Source organism: Uloborus diversus, chromosome 3 (assembly GCF_026930045.1).
Source record: "Uloborus diversus isolate 005 chromosome 3, Udiv.v.3.1, whole genome shotgun sequence".
NCBI classification, from domain to species: Eukaryota; Metazoa; Arthropoda; class Arachnida; order Araneae; family Uloboridae; genus Uloborus; species Uloborus diversus.
In genome coordinates, this window is record NC_072733.1 from 208,103,297 (window position 1) to 208,127,126 (window position 23,830).

At 32.3% G+C, this 23,830-nt stretch overlaps 1 protein-coding gene across 1 annotated transcript in view; it reads left to right on the top strand.

Annotated features, from left to right (window-relative positions):
* Positions 1 to 23,830, top strand: part of LOC129218541 (fibroblast growth factor receptor-like 1) — a 98,489-nt gene that overhangs the window by 43,213 nt on the left and 31,446 nt on the right. Inside the window, exon 4 of the mRNA XM_054852838.1 lies at positions 23,408 to 23,689. Within this exon, the coding sequence (XP_054708813.1) occupies positions 23,408 to 23,689 (282 nt within the window). The remainder of the gene's footprint in view (positions 1 to 23,407; positions 23,690 to 23,830) is intronic.

Sequence of the window (23,830 nt, forward strand, 5' to 3'; positions counted from 1 at the left end):
TTGTACATGCTCTCTAAAATGCCAAAGAACTTATTGACCATTTTATTATTGAAACCTGAAGCTGAAGTCTCAAACTACGAGAGAATATACTACTAACAGACTTTTTGTCTTAATTTAATGTGTGGGTAATGTTATTTTTCTCACCCTCTTGAAAGGCCAATTCCCTCAATTTTTCGAAAGTAAATCCCGAAACATCTTTTCTCTAGTTTCAAAGTATAATTCACTAATTATATTCTTATTTCGGTTGGCTTATCTCCTAAATTTCTAGTAAGTGACTAAGGTAACAACAAATCGGTTTTTATATTCCGTGCGAGTGTTTAAAGTTGCTTTCAGGACTCTCTCGATATTGTCGACAGACTTCGTTAAGGTTTATGCCACCATTTCTGTAAGCAACTGTAGCACGTTACATGCTCTCACTTGTCCACTGGCGATATTTTACTAACATTTTTCTGTAGCAACAAAAGTATTTGAAACTGTATTATTAGGTTGTGAATTTTTAATCAATTTTATAAAAAAAAATTGAGCTGAAATTTTAATAAAGTAAAAGAGTTTTCATGAATTACCGAGAAACTTTTTCTCATTATTAACCTATTTATTTTAAAACAATTGAGCAATTTTCAAAAGTAATTGCGCTGAAGTTGCAACAATATTGGCAATTTTCTACGAATGAACCACTTTCTCAGATGGTCTATTCGTTAAAACACCCAGCGGTCCTATGATAGCAACTACGTCATTTTGAATATTCCTATAGGAGTTACTGCTGTGACAAATCATGATGAAACATGAAGTATGAGGAATTGTACTGGAAAAGGCACTCTTAAGTCAGTGTTCACGTTTAGTTTATTAGTGATATTCAAAGCATGTTACAATTAAATGAAAATCTGAATAGTTAGTAAGATAATGGTAGAAATCTTATCTGACCGATTAACAATATGATAAAGTGATTTCAGCTACTTGACGACTCTGCAGTAGACAGTTTTCAGACAAAGGAAGGTACTAAAACTGATTACGCGTCGGCACAAACTCTCGTACGGGAAATATCTTCGCGGTCTAGTCATGGAACCGGTCCATTGACGGCAACCTTCCCCTACACCATAACTCTAATGCTAATGAAAATATTTCGACCAAACTTCAAAATAAATATGAATACATTATTTCGTCTAATAGATTTACAAATTTTCACAGTGGGTACCTTCAGGATTAATACAGATCTATAAAAGTGTCACGAAAATTTCGGCTCTGGGCCGCAACTCACTTACTGATATTTTATCCCATTCCTTGCATAAGGATTTCTTTAGGGATGTCAAAGTTTTATGAGGTTTAGCACACGCCCTTGTCTCCAAGAACTTTTTGCACTGTTGAACGGCATCAAAGACCCCAATCTAATGGTTTGGGGTGGGATATGTGCAAGAGGGGAAATATCACTTGTTTTTGTTGATCAGGGGATAAAATTAGTCAAGAAACACACCGTAAACGTATTTTGGAAGATGTTGTCGTACCTTGGTCACAGAAGTTCTTTGGAAACAAAAGATGGACCTTCCAACAGGATTCCACACCTGCACACAGAGCTAAAGGCACTCAAGGTTGGTGCAAGAAGCATTTTCCGGACTTCATCGGAGCTCAAGAATAGCCACCGTATTCTCCAGATTTGAACCCAATGGAAACGCAAACGCATTTTGGAAGATGTTGTCGTACCTTGGTCACAAAAGTTCTTAGGAAACAAAAGATGGAACTTCCAACAGGATTCCACACCTGCCCACAGGCACTTAAGATTGGTGTAAGACCCACTTTCCAGACTTCGTTAGAGCTCAAGAATAGCCACCGTATTGCCCAGATTTGAACCCAATGGATTATTCTGTTTGATTCATCGTGGAGACAAGGGTGTGTGCTAAACCTCATAACTTTGACATCCTAAAAGAAATCCTTCTGCAAGGTATGGGATCAACTACATCAGTAAGTGAGTTGCGTTCCAGAGCTGAAAATTTTGTGACACGTTTATAGCTCTGTATTAATCCTAAAGGTAGCCACTTTGAAAATTTAAATATATTAGACGAAATAATGCATTCATATTTATTTTGAAGTTTGGTCGTAATATTTTCATTAGCATTAAAATTATGGTGTATTTATTATGTGTGTCCAAGTTATTTCTTGTCACCCTGTAAATGCTGTTGTACTACAGTGTTGTCTTTAGTTTGTATTAGACATAAAAAACTGCTTTTGGATTTCATTCCGCTTTAATAATGGAAACATAGCTGTTTTAACACTACAAAAGTGTCAACTCATCGAGTTAAAATGAATATTTGCAGTTACTTCCGTTGAGTTTAGAGCACTCTTAACGGAACTATGAAGTTAGAGAGTGTAAAATTTACAATTCCCTTCCAATGACCTACAAGTGAGCATGTGCAATCTAAGGATGAAAACGCAATGATAATTCAAGTCAACTACAAGAGTCTAGTCATTCAGGATAACTTTCAGTCACCATTTCTCCATTTCAATCTGCGTCAGCAGCATTTCAACAGTTTTACTGATTTTTTTTTTGAATATAAAACGGAAGATACATTTCTAAAGTATTGCTCAGTTATCCAAAAAATAAGGAATAATAATTATTAACTTGCGTCAGGAATGGGATACAATTTTTTTTGACAAAAGTAATGCATTTTTAATGCAGCAAAGTAAAACTTCAAAATGTTGAAAAACTATACCTTTGTATTTTACAACATTATGCTATGTGTGTACTTTATAATAGTACATAGTATAGTAATATGCAGGAAGAGCACTTTCAATAAAACTAAAATAATACTGCTTTAATTTAATTATTTAAATGTTCAAGGTACACCATTTTAAAGTTTTCCCCAAGAAGGAGTTTTGAATCTGCTGCACTACAGCAGTTTATTTTATTTATTTACTTATTTTTGACGGATTCCTTAAAGTATTTTGTTGATCTGATTTGCTTGCTGTTTTTAATACAATTTTGAAGTTCAAAACTGCGTTATGTAACAAATATGCGTTATGTAATAAAATGGGTATGTAACATTTTTGCTGTCTTTCTCCTGGACAACATTTCTGTTTTAAATAAATAAAGAAAAATAATTCTACCTGTAGTGTGTAACTAAATTAAGAATTTAGAATATAACAATAATTTTAAACCTTACATATAATTCTGTGCCTTGGTAACAGGCCTTATTTAAGGAAAATGTCCTTCTCCTGGCGCAAAAAAAAAAGAAAAAAAAATCACACTCTGTTTTTAAACTACCTGTAATACATTTAGTAGAACACAAGATTTTTTTTTCCAATACATTAGCTAGAAAATAAGATTATGATAAAAAATTAGCTAACTTTCACAAACGATGAATTAAAAAAAAATGTTGCAGTAGAACAATTCTACTTTTTTCGGTTTTTTATATGTTGTTGTTCTGACGAATCTTCTGAAAAAGATCTGCAGTGTCAGTTACACATTTTTTAATTTTTATGTTGCTCGAACCAGGGAAGGAGATACTTTAAATTTAACTTCTGACTGAAAAAAAAAGTTGAAAATTTTTTTAGGACTTGGGTGAATACTTTTTTGAATTAGGAAGTTAGAATTAATAAAAGAGGGGAATTAATAAAAGATAGAAACATTATTACCGTTTAGAATTATATTCTATACTAAAGCCGTTGTCGATAATGATAACGGCGACGACTTTAATGATTCTGACAGTTAATTTAATTAATTATAACAATAATAATAAAAATATACACTTAAAGAACATTTGGGGCTGCCCCCCCCCAAAAGGACGACATGCATGAATATTTAATAGAAAGATATTTTTAGAAAAATAAACCCTCTTCAACCAATCCGTAGCAGATATATAGCTTATATTTTTATTTTTAAACATTTTAAATAATGTTAATACTTAACAGATATTATTTTATCAAGTACTAAACATACTTTTTGATTCAGGCAACATTTACTTTTTGTTACAGTAGCTAAATTTTTGGTAACTCTTGATAAAACTCATTTTGTCACTCTCCCACTGTGTGAAAATTTGACCCCCTTCATGAGGGGTGTAGCATAGTTTTAGTGAGTTTCCTCTATTTTTCTCTTAGTAATTTTCTAATAAAGCCTAAACAGATTTTTTTAAACACTTTTATTTTTAAACAACTTCTGGTACGAAAAATGTCAGGCTTTTGGAGAATCACGCAAATATATATTGTTTTTTACTTCGACAACCTCTCCTACTCTGAAAGGGTGATAAGCTACGTAAGGGAAAAGGATTATAAAGGTGACCATTGCAGAAGATGAATCTCATCTTTTTTCTGCAACGGTCCCTAAAAATTTTAAACTAGAATATTTCTTTGAGCTTTGGCACACGTTTCAAACTTTTAATGAAGATTTTTTTCTCTAAATATAAGTTAGGAGACTTGAAGTCCGTATAAAAGTCCTATACGGTAAAAAGTATTAAAAGTAGATTTCGTATTTTTTCGCTGATTTTCTTTTTTGCTTCAAACTTTCAATATATTAACTTTTCTCCTTATTTTGACTATTTTTGCAATTGAAAGTATGCATAAGACTAAAGGTTGCGGAAATAGAGGTCTTGCAGGTTAAATAGGGACACGCTGTATACTAAAGTTTTTGAAGTGGCAGAAAGGCTCAAAGTTACCCAAAATGGTTGTATGTTTTTTACGAAACAATTTTATCCTTCCTTTATCAAAAAAAAAAAAAAAAAAAACTATGAGCTTGGGAGACTGAATTAAAATGTAGGATTTTCTTCATAATGTATAGTATGAAAATAAAATTTTCATAATTGCCAAATATTAACGTAACCATAGTGCGTTCCGCAAGAAATATCATGAAAGTTATTTTACCATTTAAAACCTAATAGAGAAGTTTAAATTTAAACTTTTTAAAATAATGAAACATAGGTAGTTTCTTCTTAAATATATAAGTCAATTTTAAACAGGGCCGTATTAGCCCAAAGTGGACCCTAAGTTTGGCACTAAGTCCTGGCCGCCATTCCGACCTCTGTACTAATACCCAAAATTTGCGGTTTCTCAACCACTCCATGTCTATCTTTTTCACGCTTTTGAATAGAAAAATTATTGTAGCTTGAAACGTTCGAAAATATGTATTTTTGCAAAACAACTTACGCTTGTGCTTCATAACAGATGTTTTCACACAAGAACAAATGAGTCGCCGAATGAAAATCTGGGACAATACTTTTAGTAGAAACGGCATTTTTGTGCCTTTATTTTTTAAAAATGAACTTTTAATGTCCACAACAGTTTATGTGGACTTTGGGTTAGACCATTACTTTGAATTCCATTAATGTTCTCCTAAATGATTATCCGAAAGTTAAGGCAAACAAACACTCACAACTGGTTTTCTAATGGTGTGTGGCCCTCTAATCAACATTTCAAACATATCATTTTCTGTCTACAGAATCTGCGACTCTTCCTTTGGAATGAGGTTACTTTTTCATTCAGCTAATTGAAGGTTGGACAGACCACACACTGAGTTAAATGAATTTCCGAATATATAGAAAAAATACACTGGAGATTTTATTGTACTCTCGATTAACGTTGTAGTGGACAATTTTCCAGTAGTCCGCCATAAAGTTTTTTTGGTTTCACACAGGGGGCCAACCTCTTTTTGCCTTAGGTCAGCACCTCATATTAAGATGAATCTCGCGAGCCAGAGCACGCATTAAATTTAAATATATTTAATTTGTTTCTAGATGAAATGGGAACAAATGGAAAAGGAAATAAAATTACAAACCAAGAGTTGTTTTTATTATTACTGCATGCTAATTAAATAAATACAAAGTTTCCATCTGGTTTTCCAGAAACTAATTTCTGACCCTTTGACTCCTAATTTATAAAAATCGTTCTTAATGAGTCATTCCATGTCAAGTAGTCCAAAGTTTTTCCCCCTCACATTTTTGTATTTTTTTGAAATTTGGTTCATCAATTGTACCCTTCAAGGTAATCAAAAGTCTGAATTTTTATATTTTTATCTCTTTTATTTTTTTATTTATGAGACTTTGAGTTATAGAAAAATCCTCTTTTTTTCATGGCTACTTGAACATAAAATGGACAATAACTCAGTACCAAATATAAATAGAAAAGTTCGTCAATATAGATAGAATATTTCGTAAAAAGCATTTAAAAGTTAAGTCAGAACAAACAACGTAAGTAGAAGCACAAATTTGTAAATTACAGCAGACACGTGTTTCGGCGTTACAGGGAACGCCTTTTTCAATGCAAAAAATAATGAGCTTATGGATGAAAAGACATCCGACAAAAGCCAAGAGCAGATAAGCATGCAGCTTAAAAGATAAAAACAGCGGATTAGCCAAACACCAATGACAAAGTTATAAACCGATCAGGAACCAATAGGAATGCAAGCAAAGGCCAGAAGCTTTCTCTTAGGTACGAACCCAGAAAGAAAGAATTCAATTGGACAAGGATTAAGCCGAAGCTTAAACAAAAAGAAAAGAAATTGTCAGTAACCGTGAACCGCAAGAAAGGAAAAGCAAATGGAAAACCATGAAATAAAATGAACAGAAACAAAAAATATTCGAAAAAAGGAAAAATAAAGATAAATAGAAGAAAATTGGGGGGGGGGGTGTCAATCAAGACAAAAAGGTAAAATTAAACAAAGGAAGATAGATAAAAATGAGTGGGAAAAAAGGGGAGTATTAAAGATATGGGAGCCAAATGTTAGAAAAATAAGGAACTGAACTAAGATCGTTAACTAAGTTAGAACTGTTCCTCAAAATATGAAAGGATTCCCAAAAGTCAAGATCTGATGAATTGGGGCATTTTTGGATAATCTGATAAGAGTTAAAATCAAAAGAGTGATTCGAATCCCAACAATGTTGAGCAATACTAGACTTATTTAATTGTTGTTTTTTCACATAATTTTGATGCTCTTTCAAGCGAATTTTTAAAGCGCGCCGAGTCTGTCCAATATAGGCAAGTTTACAACTACAATTAATTCTATAAATTCCACAGCAATTAAGAGGGTGAATAGGATCTTTAAGAGAAGAGAAAGAAAGTTTATTAATAGGAGAGAACACCACCTGGAATTGGAAACGTTTTAGAATCTTAGCAACCTGATAGCTTACCGATGGAAAGAATGGCAAAACAACCAAATTCTTTCTGATGAAGGTTCGGTTAAGAACATTAGTTTGGGATTTATTTGAAAGTTTTTTATAAATGGAATCAATCAAAGTTGGCGGATAGTCTCTATCAATTGCCACAGCTTTAAGATAATTAAGTTCAACTTTAAGAAGTTCCGACGAAGAACAAATATTAATTGCGCGATAAACAAAAGAATTGAAAGCAGAATATTTTTGATTTGGAGGATGAGACGATAGTCTATGAGGAGGTAAAGAGACAGCAAAAGGTTTGCGATAAACAGTAGTTTCAAAACCAATTTCAGTACGAGAAACAAGTACATCAAGAAATGAAATGCAATTATTCCGTTCTTTCTCACAAGAAAACCGAATATGAGGATCAATGGAGTTTAAAATAGATAAAACCTCATTACTCTCAAACTGATTCTGGTTCATTAGAACAAAACAATCATCAACATACCGAACATAAAATTGGAACTGCAGTTTTTGGAACAGCTTAACCTCAAAATAATGCATGTAAATATCACTAAGAATGGGGCTAAGTGGGTTACCCATAGCCAGACCATCTGACATAATATAAAAATTCCCATTAAAAACAAAAGAACATTGCTTAAGACAAGTACGGGTAAGGAAAATTAAATCCTCAATTTCCGTATTGGTGAAATGAAATTCAGAAAGTCTTCTACGAAGGCATAACAATGAACCCTCGACGGGAACGTTCGTAAATAAAGAGTTAACATCAAAAGAAGCCATAAAAGAATTATTTGGAACGAAACTATGAATTTTTTTAACAAACTCAACAGAATTTTTAATAGTAAATAAATTTTGACTCCTAAGGGGAGAAAACACAGAGACTAAATATTTTGCAAGTTTGTACGAAGCCGTACCAATATTGGAAACAATCGGCCTGAAAGGAATACCAGCTTTATGCACCTTAGGTAAAGCATAAAATCTAGCACAATTAGCAATAGATGGAACAACAGAGCGTTTAACATTTGAAGGAATAGACTTAACAGACTTGACAGCAGATGCAATAGTTTTTAACTCTTTATCACTAGGATCTTTAGAAATTTCAACATATGGCCCAGAGGAAATCAAATCATTAGTTTTATCAACATAAGATGATTTGTCAAGAACAACAATTTGGCCACCCTTGTCAGCTTTGGTAACAACCAGATCCGAATTCGAAACTAAGTCTTTAACAGAACGGCTAACAGTATTAGCAAATACAGGTTTAGAAATTTTCGAGTTAAAGTCAATATTAGAAGCTATAAGATGCCGAATCGAATCTTTTTGAGAGGAAGTTAAGGCACTAAATTTAAAAGCTTTCTCAACAGGAGCAATAAGCTTTGAAAAAGAAGGATTAACACTCACAGCAAAATTATCATTACATTTTAGAGCCTCAATTTGAGAATTACTTAATGGAACGCTAGAAAGATTAACAACAACATTCTTATTAACAACAGGTAAATTATCAAGAGGAACGACATGAGAAGATTTACAAAGCATAGCTAATTTCTTTTTCAAAACAATTTGATGTTTATCAGAGGAACGAAGGGTTCTAGACCAAGAATTTCTGTCAATAATGTTAAAGTTAGGAATGGAATTAGAAACCGAAAGATGTAAATCATAAAGTTCACGTTCAATAAACGATAAATGTTTCCTAGTTTCCTGGATCGAAGCTCTGAGTAAAGCCAATTTCGACCGAAAGATTACTTTGTCAATTTTTACAGAACGTGGTAAATTACATTTCAAAGAAATAAACTTCGGAATAATTTTCTTGCGCCTACACTCTTGAAGAAATTTTAAATGGTTCAAAAAACGAAATTTCTTAACCCGAAGATTGGCAAACCTATTGATTTGAGACATAATCAAAAGCAAAACCAAAACAAATGAAAATAAAGAAAATCAAACAATAACAGAATGAATAAGAAACAAGAAGTAAAAAGTCACGATCAAAATACAACAATAGACAAAAATTCCGAAAGCAGAAACAAAAACACAAATTGCATAAAAGGCGGAAAATGTAAACGTAAGGCCCGTTTAAGCCAAAATAATAAGATAAATAAATACCTTTGTGCTGAATAGTAAAGTCAGAACAAACAACGTAAGTAGAAGCACAAATTTGTAAATTACAGCAGACACGTGTTTCGGCGTTACAGGGAACGCCTTTTTCAATGCAAAAAATAATGAGCTTATGGATGAAAAGACATCCGACAAAAGCCAAGAGCAGATAAGCATGCAGCTTAAAAGATAAAAACAGCGGATTAGCCAAACACCAATGACAAAGTTATAAACCGATCAGGAACCAATAGGAATGCAAGCAAAGGCCAGAAGCTTTCTCTTAGGTACGAACCCAGAAAGAAAGAATTCAATTGGACAAGGATTAAGCCGAAGCTTAAACAAAAAGAAAAGAAATTGTCAGTAACCGTGAACCGCAAGAAAGGAAAAGCAAATGGAAAACCATGAAATAAAATGAACAGAAACAAAAAATATTCGAAAAAAGGAAAAATAAAGATAAATAGAAGAAAATTGGGGGGGGGGGGGGTGTCAATCAAGACAAAAAGGTAAAATTAAACAAAGGAAGATAGATAAAAATGAGTGGGAAAAATAGGGAGTATTAAAGATATGGGAGCCAAATGTTAGAAAAATAAGGAACTGAACTAAGATCGTTAACTAAGTTAGAACTGTTCCTCAAAATATGAAAGGATTCCCAAAAGTCAAGATCTGATGAATTGGGGCATTTTTGGATAATCTGATAAGAGTTAAAATCAAAAGTGTGATTCGAATCCCAACAATGTTGAGCAATACTAGACTTATTTAATTGTTGTTTTTTCACATAATTTTGATGCTCTTTCAAGCGAATTTTTAAAGCGCGCCGAGTCTGTCCAATATAGGCAAGTTTACAACTACAATTAATTCTATAAATTCCACAGCAATTAAGAGGGTGAATAGGATCTTTAAGAGAAGAGAAAGAAAGTTTATTAATAGGAGAGAACACCACCTGGAATTGGAAACGTTTTAGAATCTTAGCAACCTGATAGCTTACCGATGGAAAGAATGGCAAAACAACCAAATTCTTTCTGATGAAGGTTCGGTTAAGAACATTAGTTTGGGATTTATTTGAAAGTTTTTTATAAATGGAATCAATCAAAGTTGGCGGATAGTCTCTATCAATTGCCACAGCTTTAAGATAATTAAGTTCAACTTTAAGAAGTTCCGACGAAGAACAAATATTAATTGCGCGATAAACAAAAGAATTGAAAGCAGAATATTTTTGATTTGGAGGATGAGACGATAGTCTATGAGGAGGTAAAGAGACAGCAAAAGGTTTGCGATAAACAGTAGTTTCAAAACCAATTTCAGTACGAGAAACAAGTACATCAAGAAATGAAATGCAATTATTCCGTTCTTTCTCACAAGAAAACTGAATATGAGGATCAATGGAGTTTAAAATAGATAAAACCTCATTACTCTCAAACTGATTCTGGTTCATTAGAACAAAACAATCATCAACATACCGAACATAAAATTGGAACTGCAGTTATTGGAACAGCTTAACCTCAAAATAATGCATGTAAATATCACTAAGAATGGGGCTAAGTGGGTTACCCATAGCCAGACCATCTGACATAATATAAAAATTCCCATTAAAAACAAAAGAACATTGCTTAAGACAAGTACGGGTAAGGAAAATTAAATCCTCAATTTCCGTATTGGTGAAATGAAATTCAGAAAGTCTTCTACGAAGGCATAACAATGAACCCTCGACGGGAACGTTCGTAAATAAAGAGTTAACATCAAAAGAAGCCATAAAAGAATTATTTGGAACGAAACTATGAATTTTTTTAACAAACTCAACAGAATTTTTAATAGTAAATAAATTTTGACTCCTAAGGGGAGAAAACACAGAGACTAAATATATTGCAAGTTTGTACGAAGCCGTACCAATATTGGAAACAATCGGCCTGAAAGGAATACCAGCTTTATGCACCTTAGGTAAAGCATAAAATCTAGCACAATTAGCAATAGATGGAACAACAGAGCGTTTAACATTTGAAGGAATAGACTTAACAGACTTGACAGCAGATGCAATAGTTTTTAACTCTTTATCACTAGGATCTTTAGAAATTTCAACATATGGCCCAGAGGAAATCAAATCATTAGTTTTATCAACATAAGATGATTTGTCAAGAACAACAATTTGGCCACCCTTGTCAACTTTGGTAACAACCAGATCCGAATTCGAAACTAAGTCTTTAACAGAACGGCTAACAGTATTAGCAAATACAGGTTTAGAAATTTTCAAGTTAAAGTCAATATTAGAAGCTATAAGATGCCGAATCGAATCTTTTTGAGAGGAAGTTAAGGCACTAAATTTAAAAGCTTTCTCAACAGGAGCAATAAGCTTTGAAAAAGAAGGATTAACACTCACAGCAAAATTATCATTACATTTTAGAGCCTCAATTTGAGAATTACTTACCAATCTACAAGATCGTGCCAGCTCATTTCAAGCATGTTTATGTTTACTTACTAGACCATCACCACTAAAAGAGCATCATAGAGCGCAGGACGAATGCTGAAAGATGTCTAGAAATCAAGTTTCGTTTACGACATTCGGTAACTAAGAAAAAATTTGTTTTCCAGAAGCCTAGAAGCATAATTGGTGAGAAAATACAATGTTTCCACGAAAATAGTTGCACATCATTATTTTAGAGGCCGCTGAAGTTGAGTTGTTCTGGTAGCAATTTTTGTAATTTCTTCGCGTTTCTATTGAAAACTTGTGTTTTTTTCAACTTTAAAGTTAGTTAAAACTTGAAAATATATCCGTTTGATGCTCATTTTAGGTAGTGAGAAGCAAAGGGATGCAAGTGGCAAAATTAACAATTTGGAGATAACCAGTACACACGTAGGTGAACCCCTCCTCTGTCTTGGGACAAGAGATTGTACTAGTAGCCCTGGTAGGTACTGCTGTATAGCATGACTTAGAAAAAAAATGAATAGAAGCCTACGTAGGATCTGATCTTTAAACGCGTTTTACTCGAAACTTAAACTAGTCCACTTGCATCCGATTTCTTCTCACTGCCTCATTTGATATTGGGTCATTCCATGCGAAATGAGCAAATCAGCTGTGGCTGACATGTCACAGATTTCAATGAAAATTTTTATTTAGGTAAACCATACATATCTATGAGGGAATGCAAAGTATGGAAGTTTAAAAACGGTTTGTTGCTTTGTCATTGACACTAGAAGTTGATGCTTACGCTAAGCCTAAATTTTCAGAGTCCATTGCTACCAGTTTGTGACTCAATAACTCCATAAGTTATAAACGTATACTTAAAAAATAAATATTTCCGCATTCTATAAACAATTCTCTATTGAAAAAGAGCAAAGTAAAATTTATTCGGATTTTTTTTGAATCTGAGATATTAACAAAGATTGAAATTTTGCCAATTTACTTCCGATTTTAAATCACTCTTCTAGCTCTTTTAATGAAAAAATAACAGTAAAAAGGATTCAGATTGGAAAACTATCTATAACTATCTGCTCTAATTTAGTAACTGTTTATGAATTTCTTGATGACGAAATTGTACTTTAAAAAATCGAAAATTTCCAAAAATTTCATTTTTTCCTCTGTTTCAGATGTTTTTTGAAGATGAGGGAATGCTCTAAATTTACTCATTTTTTTTACTTAACATATTGAAGTGTCTTTTAGATGCTACTAAATTTTAATCATTGGTATCAGCGTATTTTTGGTACTAGAGTAACTTGAACAAAGGTAAAATTTCATTAGTTACTTCTTTTTATTTTGTAAGTTTAGTAAATCTAACCATTTCTTTCGTGTTTCATTTCCTCAAAAGCATGTTTATGAAGTACAGTCTGAAATGTACATTTTTTCAATTGAAATAAATGTTAGTTTTACTTGCTTTTGCATCATTTAGTCGTTTATCTAATTCTTTGAATTCTCGTAATTTCACATAAGGGTCAACCCATACAGGTTCCGTATAAACTACTGATTCATGTTCAAATATTTCTAAGTTATCAAATTAAAATAATTATTTTGAAAATTACAATATGTTTTTCAGTATAATGTATTATATAGGGCACAATATACATAATTTAAGAAGGTGCCATGACGTTTTCACACTTTTTATTTCTGTTTTAGTGTTTGAATTGACTAGCAAAATTGCTTAATTTCAAAGACCTGTATCTTTTTTACAAACCAAATACTAAAAACAATATGTATAACATGTATAGTACTTGAACGGCATATTCAATTGGCCTGGAAATTTTATTTTTAATTCCATCCCCTTTTGGTTTATAGGGGTCTAAAAATGTCATTTTCGTCATTTTTTCCGATTTTTGTCGTCATTTTCCCGATTTTTGAGGGGCTGTAATCTATAAAGGGTGCACAAACACACAGCAACAGTTACATATTCTTTTTAGCATGGTTCCAGTGATTAGTTTTTGTCGTATTTCATTTTGTGTTTTCGTCCCTTACGTGAGTTATCCCCCTTTGAAATGAGTGAAATTTTTACATTTGGTCTTGAACTTTAACCCGCTGCCATTATTTTAATTATTAACTTACAGCTACGTAATTCAGCATGTAAGACTATAAACTTATGCAATTTAACATCAAAGCGTTAAATCAACTGTCATAAATGTAATTCAAATAGATTTCAACCAAAATGCAAAGGTCTAAAAGTCCCATTTTTGACTACGAAAATCACTTTTGATGACCTCTAAAAAATCAAAGGTCCAGTTGATAGAAAAATTAAAAGTGGTTTTAAACATCTTTCATATGCAGCTTTTAGGAATATGAATTTCAAAAAAAAAAAAAAAAAATTAAAAATGATCGAGCGCACCCATCCGTCGAACCTGTATGGATTGAATCACAAAACAAAAAAAGGCTATTTTTCTGAATTTTATTTTACGTTTGGAAATCAAAAACCAGTTTCGATTTTCTTCAAGCAAATAGTAGAAACACAGCTCTATATTCTTGTAAAATTTTAAAGTTGTCTGAATTTTCCCTCATTTGAATTTTTGTGTGTATGTGAAAGGGGAAATAATCATTTTACAAAATGTCACTAAGTTTAAAACTTATTTTGAAGACAAAGGAGTTAAAATACAACTTCAAAAGTAAGGTATTTCTTTTATGATACTTAGCACATTATTGGGTATTAATTTCATCAAAGCTAATGCATTCCTTAAAGATTGAGATTAAAAAATAAAATGCTTAATTATGAGAAAATTGAAATATTTTCAGTTTTTGAAACTCGGTTAAAAGTTAACTATAATAATTTTGAAAATTTTACTGACATCAGATTAATTACCCTACTTCATAGATTGCAACAGCATATAACTTTTATGTTTTCATTAAATAGTTAATAAGATACATGTCTTCAAAAGTGCAACATTTAGCATTTATGAGAATGCTGTTCAATTTGACCAATTTTCAATCGCATGTAACTATTCAAATAAAAAATTTTAAGCAAAAATATTTTAGATATTTTCATATAGGCATAAAAGGAACCTGTATATCAAATTTCATAAAAATCTGTTACCATGCGGCCACCACTTTTTTGCGAATTTTGCTCATTTCGTATGGAATCATATTATCAAGTCAAAATAAAACTGTAAAGTCTTTTTTTTGCGTACTATTTCCGGCAGTGTTTCAAAGTTTCTCATTTTTCTTTTATTTTTACATTTTCTCGTTTTAAATTTTAACTTTAAAAGATATATATTTTGATACATGCAAGATTTTAAAATATAAAAGTGCTGAAAATGTTCCTTTGAAATTTTTAGGCAGTAAATTACAAATTTTGTCAGACAGTGAGAGACTTCGAGCAAATGAATACGTGGATGCCTTAAAATCTTCAAAACCATTTTGCCACCAAATATATCATGATCATAAAAATTGAATGTAAAAGTGAAACAGTAAATTTAAAATTAAACGTAAAATTTTTAAAATTATCCAGCTACCATACTGATTACCTGCATGTTTAGCATTAATATCAATCATTAATAACTTTAAATTCGCAACTAATTTAAGTCACTGGCATGAGTCACTCTAATATTGCTTTCATCCGTGCGTTTAATCTTGCTTTTATATACTGCCGCCAAAACATACACAAACAACAAAATAAAATAGTTTGTCCCTTTTGTAGGAACATTTGTTTAAAATACAAAGTCTTTTTCCACGAACAAGATACTCGCTTCAACAATTTTTTTGGCATGTACAGATGTGAATGCCACTGTGTGGTAATAATGTGAGTAACATAATGATTGTAGAAGTCAAAATAGAGTAGATTGCTACTACTCTAATATACATTTTATAAAATATTTTCGACACATTCAAAAAGTTTTGCAATCAAATGTTAATTTTATGATTTAACATACACATGTTGTTTTGACGAATCATAAAAGATATATATTATGCTACAAAAAGTAACACATAAAGATACGACGAACTTTGAGAAAATAGAGCTCAATGACAACTTTTTAAACTATACGTACGTTAATTAATAAAAGTAACCGCAATTAACATTGCTACCAGGGCTGTGCTGAATGGGAGGTTTTTAGAACTTAAACCCCTTCCATTGGAGCAATGATTTCTTTAACAAATAGCTTTACTTTTAATTTAGGTTCAAATTAGAGATACTGCGTAAGTTTCAGCAATATATCTTACCAACTCGCAGCTAAATAAAATTAAACTGGAGAAAATGATGAAATAACTGTTGAATCAATCTGGTAAAGCTAAGCATCTAAGGGTAATATTTGTATTTCTTGTGTAAAATACTAATACCTAAATTAAAAGTAATTAAGTTTGGAGTTAGAGCGTACATTTCTGCCTTATATCTTATCCTTTCTCAGTTAAAAAGAATTAAACTGGGGAAGTTCGATGATGAAAAACTTGTTGAAGACAAGATTGATCTGTAAAGCTGAACGTCTTAATACTTTTATTTCTTGTGAAAGGAGATTTTGGATAAATATTGTCTTGTGTAAAATGTAGCGAGAATAAAAAAGAAAAGTATTTAGGCTCGTCATTTAGAGGGGTGAGGAGAGGACAATAGCCCGCCACCTCTGCTTTTGAAAAAATGATGTATTCACATTTAAGTGGGAATGATTTTTGCGATTTCTCGATGAATTTGCGTTATTTATATATTCTTTGACGTCCCTTGCAAATTTGGAAATGACAGGCCTGACAGTATTCCATTGGTATACGATTTCATTTTTAAGATATTCCTGTTCAATTCATGGTCTGTGGTTTTTTTTTTTTTTTGAATGAACATTAATACAAGGTACAACAAGATATTTGTTCACTTTCCCAAAATGTAAAATTGTGTGGAAAATAAAGAGCTTTGTTAAAAGAAAAAGTCTGAAAAATTAGAGCACGTTTTCGTCGTCAATAAATTACTTAATACGTTTTACCAAACATTTTTTAAAATTTATTTTCGTTTCATTTATTAATTTATGTTAATTTTTTAAATTACAATTTTTAGTTTTTGGTATTGTCACCAAGGATGGAAAATTCTTTAAAACTAATTCCTTAGAATTTTATGAGAAATCCTAGTCTTGGGCCTGATTGCTACAAAGGAAAATAGAAATTATGTTATTTTTTATTTAAAAGGCTAAATTTTAAAATAGAAATAATGTCACCTTTTGTCGTTGGAAAAACTCCTTTTTTTTTGCTGAGAAGTACAACTACAATTAATTTATTACAAATGTAGTTAACTACAACCACAACTATTTTTTCAATGAAGTAAAATGTAGTTGCTGCTTCAAATATAAATAAATAAAAAGCATACACACACACTGTTAGAAGATTCAACAAAAATTTGCTCAAATAAATAAATTAGCTCATTTGAACACGGAATACTGCTTAGAATTATCTCTCATTTCTGCCTTTCTTTAAAAAAAAAAAAAAATCTCTACGAATATTCGCTGCAAGAAAGGATTAAAAAGTTGAAGAATTTAAATTTTTACAATTCGGCTGATTTAAAAATATAAATAGAAGCAGTAATAATTTGATTTAAATTTTACATTGTCAAACAAATACACAAAATTGATTTGACGAGGAAAACATCTTTTAAACAGAAGAAAAAAGCATTAATTTTCTATATTGGAACTAATTCTATAGGAACTTATATTTTGTAAGATCTAATTAATTAATTTTGATAGATAAAATGTTTTCTTTTGAAATTTAACAGTTGTTTCCAGAAATTGCTACAATATATATATATATATATATATATATATATATATATATATATATATATATATTGTATCGAACTACTTTTTTTTTTTTTTAAAGTTGTGCGATTCACTACAAAATATTTTTTAAAAAGTCACGACCACTGTTCTAATTCAAGCAACCGATCTTTATATTCCTGTAGTAAAACTTTTTGCTGAAAGCAAAATTAAGTTACCCATTTCTATCCTCAATAGCGAACACACTGCTCCCTAGGCGCCGCCATATTGTTAAAAAACAAATCTCCGTTAATCAAAAAATAACAATATATAAACACGTTTTTTAGTCATATTTCAATGAAACATTTTAATTTTTGGGTAAAAAGAAATAAAATATCCTTGTTCTTTATTTAAATTCCAAGTAAACTACTATTTTTATCCAATGATGCAATATGCGCAGTGCCATCTGTTGAGAGAATTCGCTGTTATTACACAAATCAAATCGATGGATTTTGACGATATTCGCTCTCCGTTTGCAAAAAATGTGCAAAATTGAGGGTGGGAACATTGCATTTTCTTGTAAAGGACACTTATATACGATGGCAAATACAAAAATTCACGTAGTTATAAGAATATGGTAAACGACTTGACATGATACACAGTGGGCGGCGCTAGGCGTCGGCGACTGCCGACGGCCTCGCGCAGATAGGGCCTCGCAAAATTCTCAGAAGTAAATTCTCAAAATTTTTAAGAAATTTCCATGTTTTCAATTGAAGCTCTTATTAAATGCAACAGACATAAAAGTAATCAAAATAGTGCGTGCAGCGGAGACTGCACAGAGCCAGCCTCAGCAAATGCGGGGCCCAATTCTGTCGGGGCCTGAATTTAAAATATTCAGTAGCTACAGCTTATTGTTCAGCCAACTCTATTCCCCCCACCCCCGTCCAATTTCTTTTATTTTTTTTCTTGTTTCCTAAGTTCGTCTAAAAATAAGAAAATATTCAAAATGCTGCTCCTCCGAACACACACACTCCTCCCCCACCTCCCTACACTCGCCGAAAGCATTATGGAGCATCTGAAATTTCGTTTCCAGATCTTAAATTTCGCGATATTTCCAACTTAAAGCCCCCAAATACTAAACAACATCGAAAATCGCTTAAAATTGTGTTTTTGTAGCTTGAATTTTAAAGATTACCGAGTCTAATATTACAAAATATGGGCTTATAATCGCATTTTTAAGGCTTGAACTTCAGAAAATATTCGGGCAAGGGTTCCCATATCGCCTTTCTTTTATATCATTAGCAATTAGGTTTTTTAAACTACATTAACAAAAAGTTTAAGTGGACTGGCTCCTGAATATAAATTATTGCTAAAGTTTTTAGGACCACAATTTTCAAAATTTTTCGAGGGAAGAGCTCCCTTCCTTCCCGTAAAATCTTCAAAGTTTGTCTAAAATTCTGTTCTTGAAACTTCAATTTCGAAAATTTGCAGGGGATTGATTTTGACCTTTTTTTAAAGCAAAAGAATTGATCTGGGACAGTCTCTGACCCTAAAGCCAATAAGTATGGCCTATAATTGCGTTTTTAAGGCTTCAATTTCTAGACATTTTCACCGAGACGTCTGTAAATTTTTTTCTCTAACATCAGCAAAGAAAGCCTAAAATGACGTTTTTAAACTACAAATTTTAAAATTTTTCCGGAGGAGGACCCCCGGACCCTCCTTTCTATCAGGTCATTTTCCCCCTTCAATGGTGCCGTCCCCTCCCCCCACCACCAAAAAAACGTTTTGATTGCGCTACTAGTCACGAAATGTTTTTGTCCTAGCAATTAAGTGAATTTGGAACACTAATTGCCGATAGTTAGTACAAAAATTGATTCCATGAATTCAATTATTCGTCTGAAAATATTTTATGATCAAAAGGGCCTCGCAAAACTGCAACGCCGACGTCTACTTTTGCTCTCGCGCCGCCACTGATGATACAGGGTTTCGTCCCGTGGTCTACCATATTTAAATAAATAGAATCTGAAAAATATTATTTTTCCCAAAGTTAAAAGTTATTCGAAAATTCATTAAAATATTATTCCATTGAGATACCAAGTTGAAATTTTGCACAAACAAAGATAAAATACACAATGTTTTAAGAGTTTTTTGAAAAAAATTCATTTTACGTTTTCAGAGAAATTTAAATTTTAAATTTAAACTTCATGTTTTATGAATAAAAAGTTATATAAAATTAATCATGTAGCGTATCATATTAAATAGCAACTAATGTAATTTAAAATGCTTTTTACCAAGTCTTTCTATCTATATGAGGTGCTGAGCAGGGGCGAATCCAGAAATTTTTGTAAGGGGGTTCAGGTCTCAATGGCTGCGCTATAACTCCTACGTAAAAAAAGTATCAATTAAGCTTATCCCCCCCCCCAAAGGGAGATGCCCCCAAATGAGATCAAAACCTTTTATAACTTTCCCCTCTCCTCTAGTTTTTCCAATGGCGCAGCCTGCGCCATGGATTATATTCTTTCAAATTCTCATCAAAAGTCAAATTACTTTTGGCAGACAGGCTAGTCACGTTACCGAAAGCTTGGAATATATGAGATTACAGCTATAAAATAGTTGGAAAAGCATAAACAATACACAAACACACACATGTGGCTTGAGGTGGAAGGGTGCTCTGAGAAAACGTTTAACTCATTAGAAATGATTGTTATTTTGAAAAGGAACAAAAAAAAAAAAAAAAAAAAAATAGCAATAGCCCAGTAAATGAACTCAGTCAACGCTTTGAGTTTCGACGCGCTAAGAAGAAATACTTTACAGAACCAAGCAAAAAAAAAGTTAACCTTAATTCCACTACATTTTCGGATCTAAAAAATTAAATTAATAGTAATCATAAAAAAATTCTTGTCACAGGGGGGTCAGCTGACCCTTTGACCCTCCCTTGAATCCATCCCTGGTGCTGAGTTATGGTCCATTTTATGTTCAAGAATCTATGAAAAAAATAGGGTTTTTCCAAAAGCCTAAGTCTCATAAATAAAAAGAAAATAAAAGAGATAAAAATCTAAAAATTTGGACTTTTGTTTATTTCAAAAGGTACAGTTTCTGAACCAAATTTCAAAGAAATACAAAAATGTGAGGGAAAAGTGCTCTCAGATTTTGGATCATTTGACTAATACCGAAAGAAGGTAATGAGCAGCTGTTTTGGAACGTTGAGCATAGTTTTTGGTTCGTAACTTTGCACATAACAAAGTGTCAAATATATTTGTACCCGTGAGCCGTAGGTTGGGCATCACTAGTATAACACATTATAAGATTTGATTCAACCATTAAATATTACTAAGGAAATATTTTAAGCAACACGGCATTTAGTTGAGGTAGGAAATGCACAAAGCAGATATGATTGTGTTCTGCTTTTACAGTGAAATTTCGATGATAACCGGTTAGGATTTTATCTCCACAGATTTTCCCTGTTCTTCCGTTATTATTTAATCATGAAGTTAAAGGAAAATATTCATTTTATACTGCTAATGGATCCACGATTTGTCTTTCGTTTCTTGATTGCTTGCTTATTAGTAGAGGTACGAAATTTCCATGTTTAGGAAACCAATGCGAAATTTGCCACTGTACAAATTAGTCACGAAACATTTTTTAAAAATGTCATTTGAGAAATCTTGATGATTAGCAAGTTTTAATGCGAAAGGAAGAAGTGACGCTCAAAACTTGCACCCCAGGTGCAACAATTAATGGCCTTATGTATGATCCTAGTTAATGGCCTTACGTATGACCTTCACCCCCCCCCCCCTCTATTTAAACTGTCTGCACTTGTGAAACCTAAAACCCAACAAGCAAATATTACAGGGCATTGGCTAATTATTTTGTGCTACTGCAACAGTGGCCGACCTTTATCATCTAAATTTACCTGTAGATAGTTTCTTTAAAGTTTGTTAATGACGTGCCACAAGATTAAGTCATTAATTGATACATAGTCCAATCAAGACAAGAGCGTGAATACTGAACAATATTTAAGTATCGACAACACTGTTATAAATGTCTGAAGGCGAAGCCTATAACTAAGTAAATTTAGATTATCTTTTTCATCCGATAGTATGTCATATTCCCCTTCAGCTGTTTTGTTTAATAACCTAATAATTATTTAATGTGGTCATAATAACTTCTAATACGGCTTGTATTGCCTATCTTGCGGGTATTTCTTTTCTTTTATAATAATTACCGCATGGTTGGGAATGAATGATAGATTTGCATCGCTATTTTTAACATTGTTTCAGAACACTTGGTATGGTAATATTTTTACTCTTATGTTTTTTGCCCATCCCCCCTTCAACTTATGAATGCCGTTTACAATCTAATAATGGTTAGCACTTTGGTCACAAATAGCGTTCATTAATTTGCACGTTTATATCCTTTTTTTTTTAACTGCATATTTCAGTAACGAGATCTAAGTGGAACGGTAATCTTTCTTTTCAAAAAATATATAGCTCTAATGATCAAGAAAAAAAACTAGTTTAAGTTATTTTCAAAGTTTGATGCAAATATTGCTTTGCAAAACTTGATGCACATTTTGTGCGGTTTATCAAAAATACTTTGTGTTACTGTACAATGAGAAAGTTTTTGTAATTAACATTTTAAGTATTGCGATCTACTGATGTCTAGAACATAGTACTCATTTAGCTTTGACTTTAAATTCTTAATGCAATTTGTGAAGTGTACGCCGGGCAACGTCGATGGGGCTAAGTGAAATAGTTCATTTCATTTAACCTATTCATTTATTTATTAAATCATGTGCATGTACGTATTCATTCCTTCATTAATACTTTTACTTTCCTTCATTTAGTATTTCACTTATTTTCTTATTCATTCACTATTTTATTCACTCATCTAATTTTTTCTCATACATTAGTTTATTCATTTATACGCTTTTTGTTTCATTATACTTATTCATTTATTCGTTTATTTATTTATTAATTTATTTGATGAAAAATAGTTTTAATCATCAAATAAAGATGTTTCTTTGAAAAATATTGCATAATTTTCGCTTTTAGTTTTTGCATGAAGCACTTTTCTTTTGAAGTCACAAATTTACCGCCAAAAATAAAAAATAATTCTTCAATGTAAGTTTTAGAGCAAAATACACTGTTCTTTCGTTATGTACCATCATTTTCAAATCAAATTTTCAATTTCTTACATTTGGGGGAGGGGGGGGGGGGTGGAGGAAGGGAGAGTTATCTTAACTATTTCAGTTAATTCCCCTACAGTGTAAAAATGTTCTTACTTTATTCCTAAAGATTCTTAATTTATTCGGAGTCAAAAATTTTAATAGGAGAATTGCGTAATTAAGATCTACAATTTATTTCTGCTGCGTCTGTATGCATTCCGAGTAGTACATTTTGTTTTTGGTTTTTAAGGGGAGGGAGGTGAAAATTTACTAGCATCATTCAAAAATCTATATTACTAAAACCTGTTCGTGTCTTTCTGAATGTCTGTAACCCTATCTTTACGGAATGGCAATATCTACCAGAGCAATACTGGTACTGTTGGATATAAGACATCCAGGGAAAGTGATTCAGCATTATCTCACCCCAAGTCTTAAGGGGTAGGACATTCAGTCCTGAGAATGTCCTGAAGGTATCCAAGGATGACCTGACACACTAAAACCATTAAAATGATCAATGGTGACTCGCCGCAGGTGGCGAATGGAGACTTGAGGTGGAGTCTTCTAATACTGCATTAATGGTTGAAATTTACTGAAACTAAGGATTATCAGTTTAATAATGAATTTTAAATCGTTTTTGTAGTAATTAGTATACTTCGTTTTATAGAATACGGAAAATTTACTGTTACATTTAACTGTATAGAGTACAACCGTGAGCCTAAACGAATTGAGGAAGAGACATATAGGGGATGTTAGAAAACTGATGATTGTATATGACAATGACGTAACCTGCTCGTTTAATTCTGAATGAGCACACACGAATTTATATAATTGGCTTCTTGGAGGTCAATAAGCTTTTGTTGGTGGAAACAAATTATTTAAACATCTCTCTATCCCCTTTTGAGAAAATGGTTCCGTTTTTTTTTAACTTTAGGTCCTCCTCAGCTGATTCCCAACCTCATGAAAGACCAGCATATAGTACGTCCCGGCTTGAGCATCACTCTGGATTGTCCGGTCAAATTTGCCAAGGATATCATATATGAGTGGTACAAAGGCAGAGAATCCATCGTCAACTACGCTACCCAGACGCTTCGCATCTTGAATAATGGCGCCCTCAGAATCAAGGAGACCGTCTTCGATGACACTGGCATTTATAAATGCCGTGCTGTTAATGGATTTGGGAGCCTAGAATTCAACACCACGCTATTGGTTGTTGGTAAGTATATGACATGAAATTTAATTATTTCAATAGAAGTGTAGGCAAGTTTCTTTCTCTAAAGCTACGTCCAGATTAAAGAGAAACATACCTTGATCTATTCAGCTCATCCGACTGCTTTCTCAGTTTTATGGATGCGTA